The 19870-nt window shown below is 35.2% G+C and overlaps 1 protein-coding gene across 3 annotated transcripts in view; it reads right to left on the bottom strand.

Moving 5' to 3' along the window:
- The window catches only part of Trdn (triadin), a 393227-nt gene that overhangs the window by 307557 nt on the left and 65800 nt on the right, over positions 1-19870 (bottom strand). For all 3 annotated transcript variants that reach the window (NM_029726.2, NM_001364697.1, NM_001364696.1), the window contains exons 3-4: positions 11979-12140; positions 10875-10907 (exon numbers count right to left, since the gene is read on the bottom strand). In NM_029726.2, coding sequence (NP_084002.2) covers positions 10875-10907; positions 11979-12140 — 195 coding nt within the window. The remainder of the gene's footprint in view (positions 1-10874; positions 10908-11978; positions 12141-19870) is intronic.

Raw genomic sequence — 19870 nt, 5'->3', positions numbered from 1 at the left:
CTGGACTCTTCTTCCTCCTCTCCCTCCTTCTCCTCTTCATTCTCTGCCCAACACTCCCCATATCTGTATCATATGGTATGATTTTAACTTGGACTTAGAGATGTTCCCTTGGTCCTGTGTAGGCTTGATACCCCAGTGTAGAGGAATGGTAGGGAGAAGTGGGTGGGTAAGGAAGTTCTTCTTTCATAGAAGCAGGGTAAGGCGGGAATGGGATAGGGGGTTTGCAGAGGAGAAACTAGGAAAGAGGATAGCATTTGGAATGTAAACAAATAAAAAATCCAATTTAAGAGAGAGAGAGAAGAAAGCCACCATTGGTTAGGGGAATCAAAAAATAATGGCCACGTGGGGTGGGTAATTGGAGTTAAAGGCAGCAACCCATATGAAACATGGCAAATCATATGACAGGATTATTAATAGCATAGAGGACAGATATTTGCCAACCTCTTGTGCTGATTAAGAGTTATTATAAATATAAAATTAAAAACTAAAGTATTAAAATATTTGCACAAAAATAGTCCAATAAGACAAACCCTTGACTGCATCAATGTGAATCATGCAACTCTAAATACTCTATCTCAATTACAATCTATTTTTTCCACTTATTCAGCAATCCCTGCAACATGGTCTTTTGGGGTATTGTAAAAGTAAGTACTAGTTTCATGTCACTGGTTAATAAGATATATTGAATTCTATTGGACTGCCTATTTGTAAGGCATACTTATCTATTTGTAAAAACACAAAATACAGATACAGAAATTTTTAAGAAATTTTCTACACTAACTTTTGAAGATACTGTAAAGAAGCAGACAAATGGGCTTGTAACCTAGCCTATTGCTTGAAATATTGACAACACCTGAAAAAACAATATTGAAAGTTAAATTTGATGACTAGCTTTATCACAGGTTATCAGTGCTCTGTAATAATGACTATGAATAGAGACAGTATACCATGTTGTGGTATGTGGAGTCCTCTCAGAACTCTAGGGTGCTGTAGGAAGCTAGACACCTATATGCCACTATACTCGTCTTCTCTTTTTGTTTTCCTTTAAAATTGTAGAATGCCTTTAAAGACTGCATTCCTGCCCATACTTAGAAGGCACTTAAAAGTTACATGTATTGCAATGTAATGATTAATGCAAATGTTGAGCTTTAAAATAAAATTCCAGTGAGAGGAGGCTGTTGGCCATGTGTCTATCATCTGAGCATCATGAAAGTAGAGATGGGAGCAGCGATGAGGTCATGCTCAACTAAACAGTAAGAAATAGTCTAAGAAAATTTCCAGATATTAAAATGTAAATAAAATTACTGTGCTACTGCCTTTAAAACTTAATTAATGATCTCTAAGTGTTAAATGTTATATTTGTAAAATATAATTTTAAAAATACTTTTTAACACATGGAAATTTCTTTCATATTCTTTTCATCTATACTCAAAGAATTTTATTGAATAGCATTAGAATTTAATTTTTTGAAAATTTAAAGATTACATCATAAATTTTACAAATATGTATATATAATAAATTATTTAATTTATTTCCTATAGAACATCAAGTATATTAACCTCCATAGATAAAATATATTGCTAATATTTATGGTTTTGTATTGAAAATAAAATATCAAATACTGTTTCCTTATGAGGTTAATGGGACTGTAAAATTAGATCACAAGAAACTTTAAAGATGAATCAGCAGTGAGTGAGCATTAAATGCTTTTACACAGGAATCTAGTTTACTTCCAAGTACCTGTGCCAGACAGCTCAGAAGCAAGTATAACTCTAGCCTCAAGAGATCAGAAACCCTCTTCTCATCTCTAAGGATACAATTTCTCTCTCTCTCCCTCTCTCTTTCTCTCAATCTCACATATACACATATAAACACTCACAAACACACACACAACATCATACACATACAACACATATAATTTTTTAAACTAAAATTTAAAAGTAAAACATTTTTAAATATACCACATGATTTTATGGATTAAATATTATCTATGGTTTATAGTTTAAATGGAATGTCTTATCAATAAATGTAAACCTTTGTCTTTACTTTTAAAACTATAGATAAGAATCCTTATGTGCGCCCTTCCAGTTGGCACCAGCCCCAGGCCACCTTGGGTGCTAACTCAGTAGACAGTCCCATGTCCCCAGAGGACTCTCCACCCCACAAGGTGCCCTAGCACGCCCAGGATCTTAGGATCACTGGTGAGTGGAACAACATCGGTTCCAACACAACTGAGAGTGAATGGGGCCAGCAGGAGCAGGGAAACAGGAGTCCCGCCCGACCAGTGGCTCAGGTTCCTTCTGGTCTGTACTGGTCTACCTTGGTTTCAAACACAGCAGATGGAGGTCCCCAGAGGAGGTACAATTTCCAGGCACTCTAACACTCCCAGCATCTTAGGATTCCAGGATCCCAGGAACTTGCTCACACCAGGATCTCAGGGTCTCAGAGGAAGATAGATTCCCAAGAACTCTGGCACACCGAGAATCTCAGATTCACAGGATCCAGGAATGACAGATCACAGAGAAAGGTGGACTCGGGATTTCTGACTCAACCAGGATTGCACGAAGGACAGGCTCCAAACAGATATATTGAGGATAGCAAGCACTTGAGATAATCAGATGGCAGGAGGCAAGCATAAGAACAGATGCAACAGAAACGAAGGTTCCTTGGCATCATTAGGACCAAACTCTCCAACCATAACAAGTCCTGGATACACCATTGCACCAGAAAAGCAACATGTGGATTTAAACTTTTCATAATGATGATGGAGGACAATAAGAAGAAAGTAAATAATTCCCTTAAAGAAATACAGGAGAACACAATCAAACAGGTGAAAGAATTGAACAAAACCATCAAAGATCTAAAAATGCAAGTAGAAACAATAAAGAAATCACAATGGGAGACCAATCTGGAAATAGAAAAACCTAGGAAAGAAGTTAGGAGTCATTGATGCAAGCATAACCAACAGAATACAAGAGATAGAAGGGAGAATCTTAGTTGCAGAAGATACGATAGAAAACATTGACACAACAATCAAAGAAAATGCAAATGCAAAAAGACCCTCACCCAAAACATCCAGAAAACCCAGGACATGATGAGAAGACCAAACCTAAAGATAATAGGTATAGACAAGACGGAAGATTTACAACTTAAAGGGTCAGTAAATATCTTCAACAAAATTATAGAAGAAAACTTCCCCAATCAAAAGAAAGAGATATACAAGAACATAAAAGAAGCCTACAGAACTCCAAATAGTTTGGATCAGAAAAGAAATTCCTCCTTTCACATATTAATAAAAACACAAAATGCACAAAACAAAGAAAGAATATTAAAAGCAGTAAGGGAAAAAGGTCAAATAACATGTAAAGGCTGATCTATCAGAATTGCAACTGACTTCTCCCCAGAGTCTATGAAAGAGAGAAGATCCTGGGCAGATGTTCATACAGACTCTAAGAGAACACAAATGCCAGCCCAGGCTACTATACCCAGCAAAACTCTAAATTACCATACATGGAGAAACCAAGGTTTTCCATAACAAAACCAAATTTACACAATATCTTTCCCAAATCCAGCCCTTCGAAGGATAATAAAGGAAAACTCCAATACAAAGAGGGAAACTAAGCTAGAGAAAAAGCAAGAAAGTAACCTTTCAGCAAACCTAAAGAAGACAACCATATGAACAGAATTCCAACTCTAACAACAAAAATAACAGGAAGCAACAGTTACTTTTCCTTAATATCTATGGATATCAATGAACTCAATTATCAATGAAAAAACATAAACTAACAGACTGGCTATGTAAACAGGATCCAACATTTTGCTGCATACAGGAAACACAATTCAGGGACAAAGAAAGACACTATCTTGAGTAAAAGGCTGGAAAACAATTTTTCAAGCAAATGGTCTGAAGAAACAAGCTGGAGTAGCCATTCTAATATCGAATAAAATCGACTTTCAAACTAAAGTTCTCAAAAAAGTTAAGAAGGGGCACTTCTTACTCATCAAAGGTAAAATTTACCAACATGAACTCTCAGCTCTGAACATCTATGCTCCAAATGCAAGGGCATCTATACTCATTTAAAAAACTTTGCTAAAACTCAAAGCACATATTACACCTCACACAGTAATAGTTGGAGTCTTCAACACCTGACTCTCATCAATGGACAGATCTTGGAAACAGAAACTAAACAGAGACACAGTGAAACTAACAGAACTTAGAAACAAATTCATTTAACAGATATCTATAGAACATTTTTTCCTAAAAAAAAAAGAATATACCTTTTTCTTAGCACCTCATAGTAACTTCTCCAAAACTGGCCATATAATCGGTCGCCAAGCAGGCCTCAACAGATACAAAAATATTGAAATAATTTCATGAACCCTATCAGATCACTACAGACTAAGGCTGATCTTCAATAACAAAATAAATAATAGAAAGCCCACAGACACATGGAAGCTGAACAACACTCTTCTCAATGATAACTTGATCAAGGAACAAATAAAGAAAGAAATTGAAGACTTTTTAGAGTTTAATAAAAATAAAGGCACAATATACCCAAAATTATGGGACACAAGGAAAGCAGTCCTGAGAGGAAAACTCATAATTCTGAGTGCCTCCAAAAAGAAACTGGAGAGAGCATACACTAGCAGCTTGACAGCACACCTAAAAGCTCTAGAACAAAAGGAAATAAATTCACCAGAGAGAAGTGGAAGGCAGGAAATAATCAAACTTAGGGCTGAAGTCAACCAAGTGGAAACAAAAAGAACTATACAAAGAATCAACCAAACCAGGAGCTGGTTCTTTGAGAAAATCAACAAGATAGATAAACCCTTAGCCAGACTAACTAGAGGGCACTGAACAGTATCTTAAATAAATAAATAAATAAATAAGCCCAGGACCAGATGGGTTTAGGGCAGAGGTCTATCAGACCTTCAAAGAAAACCTAATTCCAATACTCATCAAACTATTCCACAAAATAGAAACAAAAGGAACTCTACCCAATTTGTTCTATGAAGCTAATAGTACCCTGATAACTAAACCAAACAAAGACCTAACAAAGAAAGAGAACTTCAAACCAATTTCCCTTATGAACATCGATGCAAAAATACTCAATAAAATTCTTGCAAATCGACCAAGAACACATCAAAACAATTATCCAACATATTCAAGTAGGCTTCATCTCAGGAATGCGAGGGTGGTTCTATATATGGAAATTCATCACCGTAATCCATTATACAAACAAACTTAAAGACAAAAACGGCATGATTATCTCATTAGATGCTGAGAAAGCATTCGACAAAGTCCAACAACACTTCATGATAAAAGTCTTCGGAAAATCAGGAATTCAAGGTCCATACGTAAGCATAATAAAAGCAATATACAGCAAACCAGTAGCCAGCATCAAACTGAATGGTGAGAAACTGGGAGCAAGCCCTCTAAAATCAGGGACTCGACAAAGCTGCCACTCTCTCCCTACCTACTCAATTTAGTACTTGAAGTCCTAGCCAAAGCAATTAGACAACAAAAAGAGATCAAAGGAATACAAATTGGAAAGGAAGAAGTCAAATTATCACTATTTGCAGATGATATGATAGTATATATAAGTGACCCCAATAATTCCATCAAAGAACTCGTAAACCTGATAAACAACTTCAGCAAAGTAGCTAGATATAAAATTAACAAAAGTAAATCAGTGGCCTTCTTCTAAGAAAGGCCTTTAACAAAGATAAACAGACTGGGAAAGCAATTAGGGAAACACCATTCACAATAGTCACAAATAATATAAGATGCCTTAGTGTGACTCTAACTAAGGAAGTGAAAGATCTGTATGATATGAACTTCAAGTCCCTAAAGAAAGAAATTGAAGAAGATCTCAAAAGATGGAAAGATCTCCCATGCTCATCAATTGCCAGGATTAATATAGTAAAAATGGCTATTATACCGATAGCAATCTACAGAGTCAATGCAATCCTCATCAAAATACCATCTCAATTCTTCACAGAGTTAGAAAAAGCAGTTTGCAAATTCATTTTGAATAGCAAAAATCCTAGGATAGCAAAAAATATTCTCAACAATAAAGACCTTCTGGTGGAATCACAATCCCTGACCTCAAGCTGTACTACAGAACAATTGTGATGAAACTGCATGGTGCTGGTACAGTGACAGACAAGTATATCAATGGAACAGAATTGAAAACCCAGAAATGAAGCCACACACCTATTGTCACTTGATCTTTGACAAAGGAGCTAAAACTCTCCAGTGGAAAGAAGACAGCATTTTTAACAAATTGTGCTGGCTCAGCTGGCGGTTGGCATATAGAAGAATGTGAGTTGATCCATTTTTATCTCCTTGTACAAAGCTCAAGTCTAAGTGTATCAAAGAACTCCACATAAAACCAGAGAAACTGAAACTTATAGAGAGGAAAGTGGGGGAAGTGTCTCAAAGATATGGGCACAAGGGAAAGATTCCTGAACAGAACACCAATGGCTTGTGCTATAAGACCAAGAATGGACAAATGGGACCTCATACTATTACAAAGCTTCCATAATGCAAAGGACACTATCAATAAGACCAAAAGGCAACCAGTAGATTGGGAATAGATCTTTGCAAATCCTAAATCTGAAAGGGGGCTAAATCCAATATATATGAAGAACTCAAGAAGTTGGACTCCAGAAAACCAAACAATGCTATTTAAAAACTGAGTACAGAGCTAAATAAAGAATTCTCAACTGAGGAATATTGAATGGCTGAGAAGCACCTAAAAAAATGTCCATCCTTAATCATCAGGGAAATGCATATCAAAACAACCCTGAGATTCCACCTCACATAAGTCAGAACGGCTAAGATCAAAAATTCAGGTGAGGGCAGATGCTTGTGAGGATGTGGAGATAGAGGAATACCCATTCATTGCTGGTAGGACTGCAAGCTTGTCCAAGCACTCTGGAAATAAGTTTGGCAGTTCCTCAGAAAATTGGAGATAGGTCTACTGGGAGATTCAGCAATACCACTCCTGTGCGTATACCCAGAAGATGCTCCGACATGTAGTAAGGACACATGCTCCACTGTGTTCATAGAAGCCTTATTTATATTAGCCAGAAGCTGAAAAGTATCTAGATGTCCCTCATCAGAGGACTGGGTACAGAAAGTGTGGTACATGTACACAATGGAGTACTACACAGCTGTTAAAAACAATGAATTTATGAAATTCTTAGAAAAATGGATGGATCTAGAGGATATCATCCTCATTGAGGTAACCCAATCACAAAAGAACACACATGATATGCACTCACTGATAAGCGGATATTAGCTCCGAAGCTCAGAATCCTTCTTAGAAAGGGGAACAAAATATCCATGGAAGGAGTTCCAGAGACAAAGTTCAGAGCAGAGACTGAAGGAAAGATCATCCAAAGACTGCCCCACTTGGGGATCCATCCCATAAACAACCAAAAAACCCAGACAGTATGGAAGATGCCAAGAAGAACTTGCTGACAGGAGCCTGATATAGCTGTCTCCTGAGGGGCTCTACCAGTGCCTGGCAAATACAGAAGTGGATGCTCACAATCATTTATTGGACACAACACAAGGTCCCCAATGCAGGAGTTAGAGAAAGGATCTGTGATGATTTGTATATTCTTGGACCAGGGAGTGGCACCATTTGGAGGTGTGGCCTTGTTGGAATAGGTGTGACCTGGTTGGAGTAGGTGTGTCATTGTGGGTGTGGGCATAAGATCCTCACCCTAGTTGCCTGAAAGTCTGTCTTTCACTAGCAGCCTTTGGATGAAGATGTAGAGCTCTCAGCTCTGCCTGCACCATGCCTGCTTGGATACTGCCATGCTCACACCTAGATGATAATGGACTGAATCTCTGAACCTGTAAGCCAGCCCCCATTAAATGTTGTTTTTTATAAGACTTGCCTTGGTCATGGTGTCCGTTCACAACAGTAAAACACTAACTAAGACAGACTCAAGGAGCTAAAGGGGGTTGATGCCTCATAGGAGGAACATCAATATGAACTAACCAGTAAACCCAGAGCTCCTTGGAACTAAACCACCAATCAAAGAAAACACATGGTGGAACTTGTGGGTCTAGCTATATATGTAACAGAGGATGGCCTAGTCAGTCATCAATTGTAGGAGAGGGCCTAGGTCCTGTGAAGGTTCTATGCCCCAGTATAGGGGAATGTCAGGACCAGGAATGGGAGTGGGAGGGTTGGTGAACAAGGGAAGGGGGGAGGGATAGGGGATTTTTGGAGGGGAAACTAGGAAAGGGGATAACATTTGAAATGTAAATAAAGTAAATACCTAATTAAAAAAGAGATAAAAAAGAATCCTTATATACATCTAATTTTATATGCCTGTAATTTTATATATGTCTACATATTTATACCCATAAATATCTATAGACATTTAAGCATATAACAAATCATTTCTATTTATAGCATTTTGATCTCTTTTCTAGCAATATCAAGATGACATTAAAAATAACAATAACTTTATTTAATTATTTATCTTAGTTTTTGGGACTATCTCCCTGTCTCAAAATCAGAGTTGGTTAGAACTGAAAATTTCCCCAACACCAGAGAGCCAGGTATACAGCTATATGTTAAAACCTCTGGCTAAGAAATTAATCATATCTAAGTAATTGCACATGATTTTCAATGTATTTGTGATATTGGCTCCAGAATCATTATTTTGTGGATATTTGGAAAACAAGTCAACTTTATAATTCTCTCCATTTGTCTATCAGATATGATTAATGCTTTCCCACAATTGAACCTTCTATAATAAGCTCAGTAATGGAAGTAAATGTATTGTGAATTTTTAATACTAATGTATGTTCATTTGTGTTATTTAATATGCTTTCTTTAATTATATTTATTTTTATTTTAGAGTTGAAGATCAGTCATTAGGAATATTTTCCATGTTAGCTAATGGGTAAAGACATTTTTACCAATAAAACTATTGCTGAAATTAATTTTGCATTTTGTGAAAATATGCATATATGTAATTTTATTTTGTTCATAATTATAAATGTTTTAATTTAAAACTTTAGAAAAATTAGAGAGCAGTATTCTTGTAATTCATATAGAAATAGAACACTGATATACAAATATTATAGTCATGTGGATCTACTATGGTAATTTTATTTTCACATATGTTACAAAATAAGACAAACCAAATCAATATTCAATTTTTTGTTCTTTTTCTGACACAAGCAACTGGGCATAGTGGTGTATGTCTCTACTCTCAGCACTGAAAATATACAAAAATATTTCTTTATCATGTAAAATTGATATATTGCTAATAGAACCATTATTATATTTTCAGATTGACAAGCTTTAAGAAAGTATATGCACGGCACTGATTCCTTTTATAGCTCTCTGCAATTGCATGCTCCTATGAAAGCAAAGTGTGGCCATATCCACAATTCACACTCCCAAGTGAGAAAACTGCTGAACAGAACAACAGTTCTAGAGAATTAAGGTCCAGAAAATTTATCTGTATGTACTATTTGGCTCCATAGGTAAAATTTTTAGAGAACTTCATAATAAAAAAGAAGGAGGGGGGAGGGAGAGAGAGAGAGAGAGAGAGAGAGAGAGAGAGAGAGAGAGAGAGAGAGAGAGAGAGAGAGAAAGAGAGACTCACAGAGAGAGACAGAGAGACAGAGACAGAAAGAGAAAGAGAGAGAGAGAAGGAAGGAAGGAAGGAAGGAAGGAAGGAAGGAAGGAAGGAAGGAAGGAAGGAAAGAAAGAGAAAGAAATACTCTAATGAGAAAGGTTCTTAGTTAAAAATGCCAAGGAACATACAGGGTGGATGTGTTTTTATTAACAGCCAATTAAAATAGAGAAAAGGACATATGTCATATAATAGATTACTTGAGACAGAGAGGCAGAGACAGGGATGGTGGGCACATAAAGAGGCATGGCAATGATGATGATGATGATGGCTCACGTCAGGGAGATTATCAGTCTAAGTTACCAAACAACTTTTGAATCTAAAGTTAATTATCTTACACATCTTGAATATGGATTTCTTTAAAATGTTAGTAAATATGGCATACAATTCCCTTAGATTGTCCTGACTAAGGCTTTACCTATATTTGGAAATATATCCTAAACAACTACTGGGCAGGTTTTTGGGTTGATTTGTGGAATTAGGGCAGCAATGAGAGGAAAGATACTTAAACAACTTTATGGTTCTTTTATACAAGCTGATAATTTCACAAAAGTTTGTATTAAAACAATCACAAGGTGAAGTCAAATTAGAAAGAAGAGATGTTTTACTAAAAAGTGAATATATTAGCCCAGAAACTTAGAATACCCAAGATACAAGATACAATTTGCAAAACACATGAAACTCAAGAAGAACTAAGACCAAAGTGTGGACACTTTGCCCCTTCTTAGAATTTGGAACAAAACACGCATGGAAGGAGTTACAGAGACAAAGTTTGGAGCTGAAACAAAAGGATGGACCATCTAGAGACTGCCATACCCGGGGATCCATCCCATAATCGGCCTTCAAACGTGGACATATAATGGGCATCATCAAATTTTGGACTCTTTTCACAGCCACAGAATTCTCTGTCATGGAAAAATTCCCAACTCACTTTGGTCTGTTTGTAGACAGAGGTACACAAAAGGACTGCCAAAGTCCTTCAATAAAAATGCAACTGAAAGATATTTAGATCAGCTCACTAGAAGAGGTGCAGTAGGCCTTTCTGATTATAAGCTTTCCACACTCTCATTGTTAAAACAAATGTCTTTTTTTTTTCTGAAACATGTTAACTGACAGTACAAATGAAAGACACATAAATTATGCTCAAAATCAGTATTATAGAAAAGGAAAGAAAACACTGAAAAATGAATCAAACTAACCTTTTCTTTTTAAGGGAGGTTCTTCTATTTCTCCTAAACCAAGAGGGAAAAAAGGTAAGTTAGCATAACCTCTCGTGGGGATTTGCTATTTTCTCATGTTGTATTAATTTTTTTCCAAGCTACTACTTTTTGTTAATCATGATCTTTGCTTTACTTTGCTAAGGAACTTTCACAGTACACACCCTGTTTATATATATTCACTTAAGATTATTTCACTTTACAAATTCAATAAATGTGTTGCAGTGCTCCAAATTACTGCATTATAGCTCATATATTATATTAATTTCAATTTTTTGTTTGTTTTGCCTCCTTACAGGACCAAATCAGAAATCAGTTTCCAAAATAGTCATAAAAGGGGTTTTAATAGTCAGAATTGTGCTGTTGGGTAAGACTGAGTGAATAATCTTGGATGACTCACAGTTACCATTAATTTGTTTTAAATATTATATAACAAACTGGAACGCCAGGCTTTCTTCTTTGCAAACCCTCTAAATGCCAATTTATATACAGCTCGTTTTTCCATTTACTTTTATTCATTAAATGTGAGCTGCTAACTTATATAATACTTAAAATGTATCTTTCAATTTCATGTCTCCATTTGATTCCATCAATATATGCTTTAACTAGGCTTTTTATGATTAGTTATTACTATTCTATAATTAATGTGGCTTATAGGTAGAAACACTTGATTGTTAGTTTTAATGTTTTTGTTTCACTACCTCTAGAGATGAATTTGAAAAATAGCTACTCTGTATCAAATAACCATGTAAGTTGGTAATCTATTGTGGTTTTATAATCATTTATATCAAGAATTTCTGCTATAATGCCACTCTAAATGCTTCACTTAGTTTTGATAGCTTTTCCACATGGCAGATAAACTATAGGACTAAACCCAAACAGAGAGCAATTCACTCTATTTGGGAACTTATTGGAGTGATTTTTGTACTAGTAAGTATCCTCATTTTAGTTTAGTTTGTTCAATTGCTCACTAGGTCTGAACCCTCAGCAAGTCAGTGTCAAGAGTGTCCAATACCCTGTCATAGCTGTTAGATACAACTGTATAAAACTCTATATATGACAGATAAAACTTTGCACTTTTGGTACCTTTATCAATGTCTTCATCTGCATCCTCATCATCTTCGTCACCTTCAGATGAGATGATGTCAGATAGCAAAGAGAAGAAGCCATAGATCCAGTCTGTTGTCTCCTCCACAGCATCATTCACTAGTTTTAGAGGATCTGAGCCAATCTTGGCAATGGAGCTTGCTAAAAGACATGGAAACCAAGGAAAAACTTCAGCAGCCATTACCAGAGAACCTAAGGAAATTTGTTTCCCAGACTATAAATATCTCTAGGCTAATATTTTGTTCAGATATGTAAAATATATCCTGCTCTAGTATGTATATAAAGTAGTATATAAATATATTACATATATATCAGTGTATATTATGAAATTATCATATTAGTGTATAAATACATATAAAACAGTACTGAGGGGGGATGCAGAGCACAAAGACTGCACAATATACCAAAGTTTGTAAAATGTAAAAATCAGAAAAACTATGTGGTGATTACCCTTGTGTCTCCATTCCTTCTATTTTATTTTGTTACATTCATGTGTAGCTACATTATATCATCTAAAAATGTTGGCTGAAGTGCTCAGATTGAAAGGAAAGGTCTGTCTGGAGCAGACCTTGGGTGCTGACTCTGCACCTACTCCTACAACACCCAAAGGGAGCCTGAACTCTAAATCCCAAAGCCTAGCTTTAGAAACTCAACTATCTTTCTTTGGTGAAATGTCTAATAATCAAGTCTCATCTTCAAACTCCAATGCCTACCTGTGATTACACAAGTCCTTCACAAGATTGTACTAAAGTAGATTCTAATCCCACATAAAACACACAAGGACCAGGTCACAAAATCACAGGCAAAATGAATGAATAACACAGGATGCCTCCTCATAAAGTCTTAAAGAAATGTTCTTTAAAAATTGTCTTGAAGTATCCAAAGATAAAGCAGATAACTTCCTAACAGTCATAAACTTCGTAAAATAATTTAAGGAATTCAGTTCAATGAACTTAAAAGTGATAGCCTGAGTCCTGTACAAGAAAAGACAAATATATGGTTAAATGGAAAATGCAAAGACAAATCAGAATATCAAAATTGACATCAGTCAATAGATAGAACTATTGAAGAGAACTTGAGATGACAGTGGATGGAAAACTCAGCTGGTGGCTTAGAAAATAGGCTTACCAGTATAAGAATCAAGGAGAAAGGAGAACGCCAGTGATTAAAGATAGAGTAGGCTAACTGAACTACTTAAGCAAAGAATATTGTAATAATTAAAAACAGAGCATTCACACTAAAGAAACATACAGCAATCATGGCAAATATGGAACATTTAAGAGAAAGAGATCATTGGTACACTCTGATTACTAATTATCTTTAAGAAAATTTAACAGTAGAGTTAACCAAACAGATAAAAGACTTCTATAGTTAAAACTTTTAAGTCTCTGAAGAAAGAAAGTGTGGAAGACACTAAAGGGAAAGCTTTCCCATAGTCAGATATTGGTAAAAGTAATATTGTGAAAAGTTATCCTATCAAGAGCACGTTAGAATTTCAATGCAATTCCAACCAAAATACTCACAATACTTTTCACTGCCGTAGATAATGGCATCCTAATACTGGAATAGAACCACAGGATACTTCAAACAGGTAAGAAAATCCTGAGCTACAAGTCTGGGGGTGGGAGGGTTATTACTGTACCAGATTTTCATATATATATATATATATAATTTTGTAATATATATTACAAAATGATAGTAATAAAATCATTAAGGTGATATCAAAAAGATACACATGTCAATCAATAGACCAAAATAAAAAAAATTCTAAAGATGAATACATTTAACTATAACCACCTGAAGTTTGAAAACAAAAATGCCAGAAAAGTACACTAGAAAAAAGCCATCATCTTTGATAAATGATACTGGGAACACTACATGCTCAAGAATGAAATTATAACAATATCTATTACCACGATCAATACTGCAAATGGATCAAAGACCTCAATGTTAAAATTTGAAATGCTGAAACATTGAGCAGAGTACATAGGCAGCACCCAACAAAATATATGTGCAGGAAAGGAGTTTTTGGAAAGTGATCATTTACTCAGGAATCAATGTCATTGACAAAGGAGACCACATAAAACTCTAATGATTTTTATATATCAAAAGAAATAATCAATAGATTGAATATGAATCCTTGCTAGTTAAACTTCTGATAAAAGATTAATATCCAGAATACAGAAAGAATTAAAAAAACCAAAGGATTAATACAACAAAAGGCTTTATTTAAAAATGGTATGACCGTATGCGAACTATATTTCCAAGGAACCAGAACAATGATCAAAATGGCAAGATATTCTAAAATGTCATGGAGTACCACTTGTATTCTGAGGTACAAAAACAGAGGTCTGATTCAAATGAAGGACCAGTTTAGATGATGCCTGTCTCAAGAGATTAGCCAATTATTTGTCACTGGCAAGGTCTTTGAACTTAGAGGAGACTTAAACTTCCAATTTCCTAAACCAGTATATCCCTGACTGCATTCTAAATACTTATTCCTATATCTACAAATACGTGAAATTCTTACACCTCATTTAAAAAGCCATTTTATGCATCAATAGATACTATTACAGAACTCAGCAACTGGTCAAAATTCAGGTAACAACTAGCTATGCTGTGCCCAGCCACAACTGTTGTGTCTACAACATAGCATCTACACATATGGCTCAGAGAACTGTTTGGAAAAGAGTGGATAGAAAGGCTACAAACAAACAAAAACCAGAGAACCAGGTTGCCTTCTATCTATGACAAAGAAGCCGAGACCATTAAATTTTAAGACTATTGTTCTATAAACAATATCTGGACAGCAACAGCACAGTCGCATGAGGGAAATTTTATAAGGCAGGAGATGAAAAGCTATGGGCAACTGTTGCCAGCTGGAAGTGGAAGAATCAGTCAACACTAGGAAGAAGCCCCCTGATGAGTTATCCAATCTCAACTGGTCTGCCCTAATCATATACGCATACAAGCAACACTAAATGTATTAAGCAAGCTGTATTTATGTATACCTATTTGAGTGTGTGTGAATGTGACTGTGTGTATAATAACAACTAATGAAGAAGTTATGAATTTTTGAGGGAGTAGTATATAGAAGATTTAGAAGAGGAATTGGAGGGGTGGAAATGCTGTAGCTATAATATTCATACATGATTCTCAAATAAATTTAAAAGATATAAGGAAATGTGAACAATTTTTAATAAAACACAGTTAAATTAAATGCCCTTCTCATGAATTCAGTTGTCTCATGAGAAATTGGGCCCTGAAATTTTTAGTATTGACAATATTATGCTTAAATATTTAATAAAATGTATATAGAAAATTATGCATTTACATTCACTATCAAAACTTGTCTTTAGCAATGTGATATTCAGCCAAGGGGGTGTTTTGTAAGCTTTTTACATGTAATAATTTAGTTATAATTTCTCACACCACAGATCACTAATCTTGTGTATCCTTGTTGATTATTGCCATTGATTGCCATTGCTATAGTAGAGTCAAACAACTTTTTAATGGTTTTCTGATTTTCTATTTCTGTATAAATTGAAAATTAAGCACAAATGGTAGAAATCAGCAATATGCTTATGGAGTTTGTGATGCTGTAATACTTTTCTTTTCTACTTTATTTCTCAGATTAATTTTTTCCCCTCCAGTAGCAGTCTCGGGCTATCCCAGAATAAAGTCCATATCACTGCATTCTGTTGTTTGAATTTCTGTTCTAGCACAGTCTTGAGTATTTCATTTACTAAAAAGTAATTTTGTATACATATTGAATTTCTTTGGAGTACATTATCTGTACCCCCCAAAAACACACTTTTTCAGACATAGTTCAATAAAATTGATTAAAATATTTTTCATTTTAACATTATTAAGAAGATTCATTTTATAAAAAACTTAATGGACATATGACATTTTTTGTGTACTCAATCAGATCAAACAGGAATATTAAATATTATTGTACTTGTTTAGCAATTTTAAAAATTACTCAAGAGCAATAGGGACAATTAAATAAAAACAGAAGAGTATTTTCTCTTACAAGACTCATAAAGTATAAGATAAACATATCTATAAAACAGAAAGACATAGAATTTTGGTAGGAGAGCAGAGAAATGTACTTGCTAAATCTTGGAAAAAATCAGAAAATTAAATATGTAATATACCTCTTAAAATCAGCTAAAGGATTTTAAGATTGACACTGTCATCTAGGCCAGATCAATTTAATCATTGCTTGAGGGGAAAATTTTAGTTAGCGGGTATAACTGTGCCAGGTACTTGTACAACTCGACTAAGGTTAGAGTCCTCAGAAAGAAAAAAAAAATCACAATTAACAAAATCCCTCTATAAGATCCAGCTGTGGGGATCCACCTGGCTGTAGCCCACCAGCACTGGATTATAGGCGTTTGCCTCCATGTCTGGCTTTTACCGAGTTCTGGGGACCCAAACTTAGGGCATTTTCTTAATTATCAATTAATAGGGGAAAGGTCCAGACCATTGTGGGTGGTGCCATCCTAGGGGCTTGTGGTCCTGAGTTCTCTAAGAAAACAAACTGAGCAACCCATGATAACCAAGCCAGCAAGCAGCACCCCTGTATGGCTTATGCACCAGCCCGTGCCTCCAGGTTCTAGCCCTCTTTAAATTATTGCCCTGACTTTCTTCATTGATGAACTAGTATGTGGAAATATAAGACAAATAAACCCCTTCCTCCCTAACTTGCTTTTGGTCATGGTTTTTTATTACACCAGTAGTATCCCTAACTATGACAATTGAAGTAGATAACAAAATAAATTTTGCTTCTCTGCTTAAGAATTCACTAGTCTACAATGGAGGATGATAGATTATTAGGCAAAATCCAGTGTTATTTATATATCATATATAAATTATACATTGTCTTATGTTTTACTCAATCTTCTAATTTTGTTATCAGGTGGCCAGGCATTACTAATAATACACAGTGGCTAGATTAGAGGGATTTGTGATTAATATAGAAAGCAAATCTATAATTAAAGAATAATATGATAAAAAGAGAAGACAGTAGATGAAAAATATTATGTTCAAAAGCAAGTTAAAAACCCAAAAAAATAAAAATAAATCCTATATGCCAAAATAAATAATCAGCTATCAAGGCAATTTTCAAATACAGACAAGAGTGGATTGAATATTACATATAATCATTTACTTTACCAGAATATCATTTGAGGTTTGAGTAGAAAAGCAAGATGACCATGCATCAAAGATAAGGGTTGTCCTATTTGAATTTGATTTTATATAATTCACAAAGTCTATGAGAGGTTTAGATGTCTGCATGACAACTAGAGGGAAGAATGATGGGATAGGCAATTTCAACTTGCAAGTGATGAGATGAAATTCATGACCATATACTCTCATTTGCTCCTCTTCTAAGACCTTCAAGTTTGCATGTTGCTTTTAGCTTTTGCTAATCTGCCTAAGCTCCTGAAACAAGACATCCTACCAGGCCCCACCCAGCTTCCCTTGAGTTCAAAGATAAGACACAGACATACACATTATTCATTTTCAACTTACCTTCTTGGAAAAATTGCTGGACATTATTAAACTCCTCTGGCTAGTGTACCTTTATCAATACTCTTAGCTCTGCACCTCCTAACCTAAACTTTAGTTACTCAGTTACATCTAGTCCTTGCGAAGCACTTCCAACCTCCTGCCTGTAGGAATTCCTGCCTATTTCTTTCACCCAGCAATTGGTCCATGGCTTTTTTACTGGCAAATCAAGAACCAATTAAGAAATAGGACCTTAGCTTCAGAACCACCCATACATCTGCATTATTGTGATGGTAATAGTTTAAGAATAAGTTTCTGTCTCTCTCTGCATTAGCACCTTACCCAGGAATGGGAAAAACCAATGGAAAATGTGGTGGAGCAGTCATTTTTGTCAAGCATGAAAGTCAAGAAATCAGTAACAATATTTATTCAGAATAATACTGGAACTGCAATGACTGTCTTTTCTCTTTCCTTTTCTTTTTCTTTTTTCCTTTTTTTTTTTTTTAAATCCTCTTGGAAACAGGGGAGAGGTATGGGATAAGGAACAGTAAGTGGCTGGACTAAGGGAGAGATAGTGACTGGACTGTATAAAATGATTCTCATAGTCATCTATTAGATGGAGGAGCTAGAGAAAGCACCCAGATTGCTGAAGGGGTCTGCAACCCTGTAGGTGGAACAAAAATATGAACTAACCAGTAACCCCCCAGAGCTGTGTCTCTAGCTGCATATGTAGCAGAAGATGTCCTAGTCGGCCATCATTTGGAAGAGAGGCCGCTTGGTCTTACAAACTTTATATGCCTCAGTACAGGGAACGCCAGAGCCAAGAAGTGGGAGTGGGTGGGTAGGGGAGCAGGGTGGGGGGAGGGTATAGGGGGCTTTCAGGATAGCATTTGAAATGTAAATGAAGAAAATAAAATATTGAAAAAAATTTCAAGCATCCAAGACTTCGTGAACATTTTACCTTCATAATTAAAAGTATTCACTTGGGGTAGAGCATTTATCTCACTGATAAATCAACTTGTCTCCTAAGTATGCACTGTAATGACCTTCTAATGGCGAAAAATTCACTCCTATGCTTGCCTCCTGCCTTTCAGAGTTGGCATTTGCTTCCTTTCTCTCACACTATGCTCAAACTAGGGAAGAGAAAGAACTGTAAACATCTATTTCTACCTGTTGAAACTGACAACGTGTAATATGACTGTTCTGCATTCCCGTGAACTTCAACATTTACCAATTTTAGATTTTTTCCTTTCTTTTGAAAATTCCATCTCCTTTTTTCCCTAATATATCAAATATTCAAACACAAATCATAGGTATTAAGTCTTATTCCCAGATCCTTATGCACATAGATACAGAAGCTTAACCCTTTTGGATTTTATATTCTACTGATTTTTTGAAAACTTTATTTATTTTATGAGTATGAGATTTTTTTCTAGACACATGGAGGTTCATGACTTGAATGCCTAGTGTCCTTGGAGATAAAAGGAAGCTGTTGGATACCCTCAAACTTTATTGATGGGATAGCTGTGAGCCACCAAGAGTTTATGCAGACCAAAACTGGAGTTTTCTATAAGAGAATCAGATGACATAATTAGAGAGACAGAGAGAGAGAGAGACAGAGTGAGAGAGACAGAGAGAGACAGAGAGACAGAGAGAGACAGAGTCAGAGACAGAGAGAAAGAGAAACAGAGAGAATAATATATATTATATTACATTATATTATATTATATTATATTATATTATATTATATTATATTATATTATATTTTAAAGCTAATACACGTAGGAAAGGCATTCCTGCACCAAGTTGTCATATCCTCGAAGCTTTTTAGAGAAATAGAAGTATAGAACAAGAAATACCAACAAGCTACATGTTCACCTATTTCTAAATGAAGTTTTGAACACAGGATTTGTCATCTTTGTTTTTAATGTTCACAGCTCTTTCTCTTGTGTTAACTATGTTGGCCCTCGATCAGACCAATTTCATCTTTGTTCTCATTGTATTGGGTTGCAAATTTATCCAAAATGTCAAATTTACTACTTATAATAGAGTGACAGATGTTTTACATATGTTTTTTCACTATGCTTGAAACTGAAGTATGTTGCACTAAAGGCAGGGTCAGGATCATGACTGAAAAACATTGAAAATCATTGTTTTTCTGTGCTTATAAAGATAATATTATGTAAATTGATTTCAATATGACTCCAAATGTTAGTTCTTACTGCTAAATCATATTTTGGGGGATGATAGTTACCATAAAATTGATTTATTTAGATGGTAAATTATAAATGTTAATAGTTATGACTTAAATGTTTTTCACTCAATATATGTTTTAGTTATGATTTCTATTAATG

This window comes from Mus musculus, chromosome 10 (genome assembly GCF_000001635.26).
Source record: "Mus musculus strain C57BL/6J chromosome 10, GRCm38.p6 C57BL/6J".
In the NCBI taxonomy this organism is placed as follows: Eukaryota; Metazoa; Chordata; class Mammalia; order Rodentia; family Muridae; genus Mus; species Mus musculus.
This window is presented reverse-complemented; position numbering and strand designations above follow the sequence as displayed.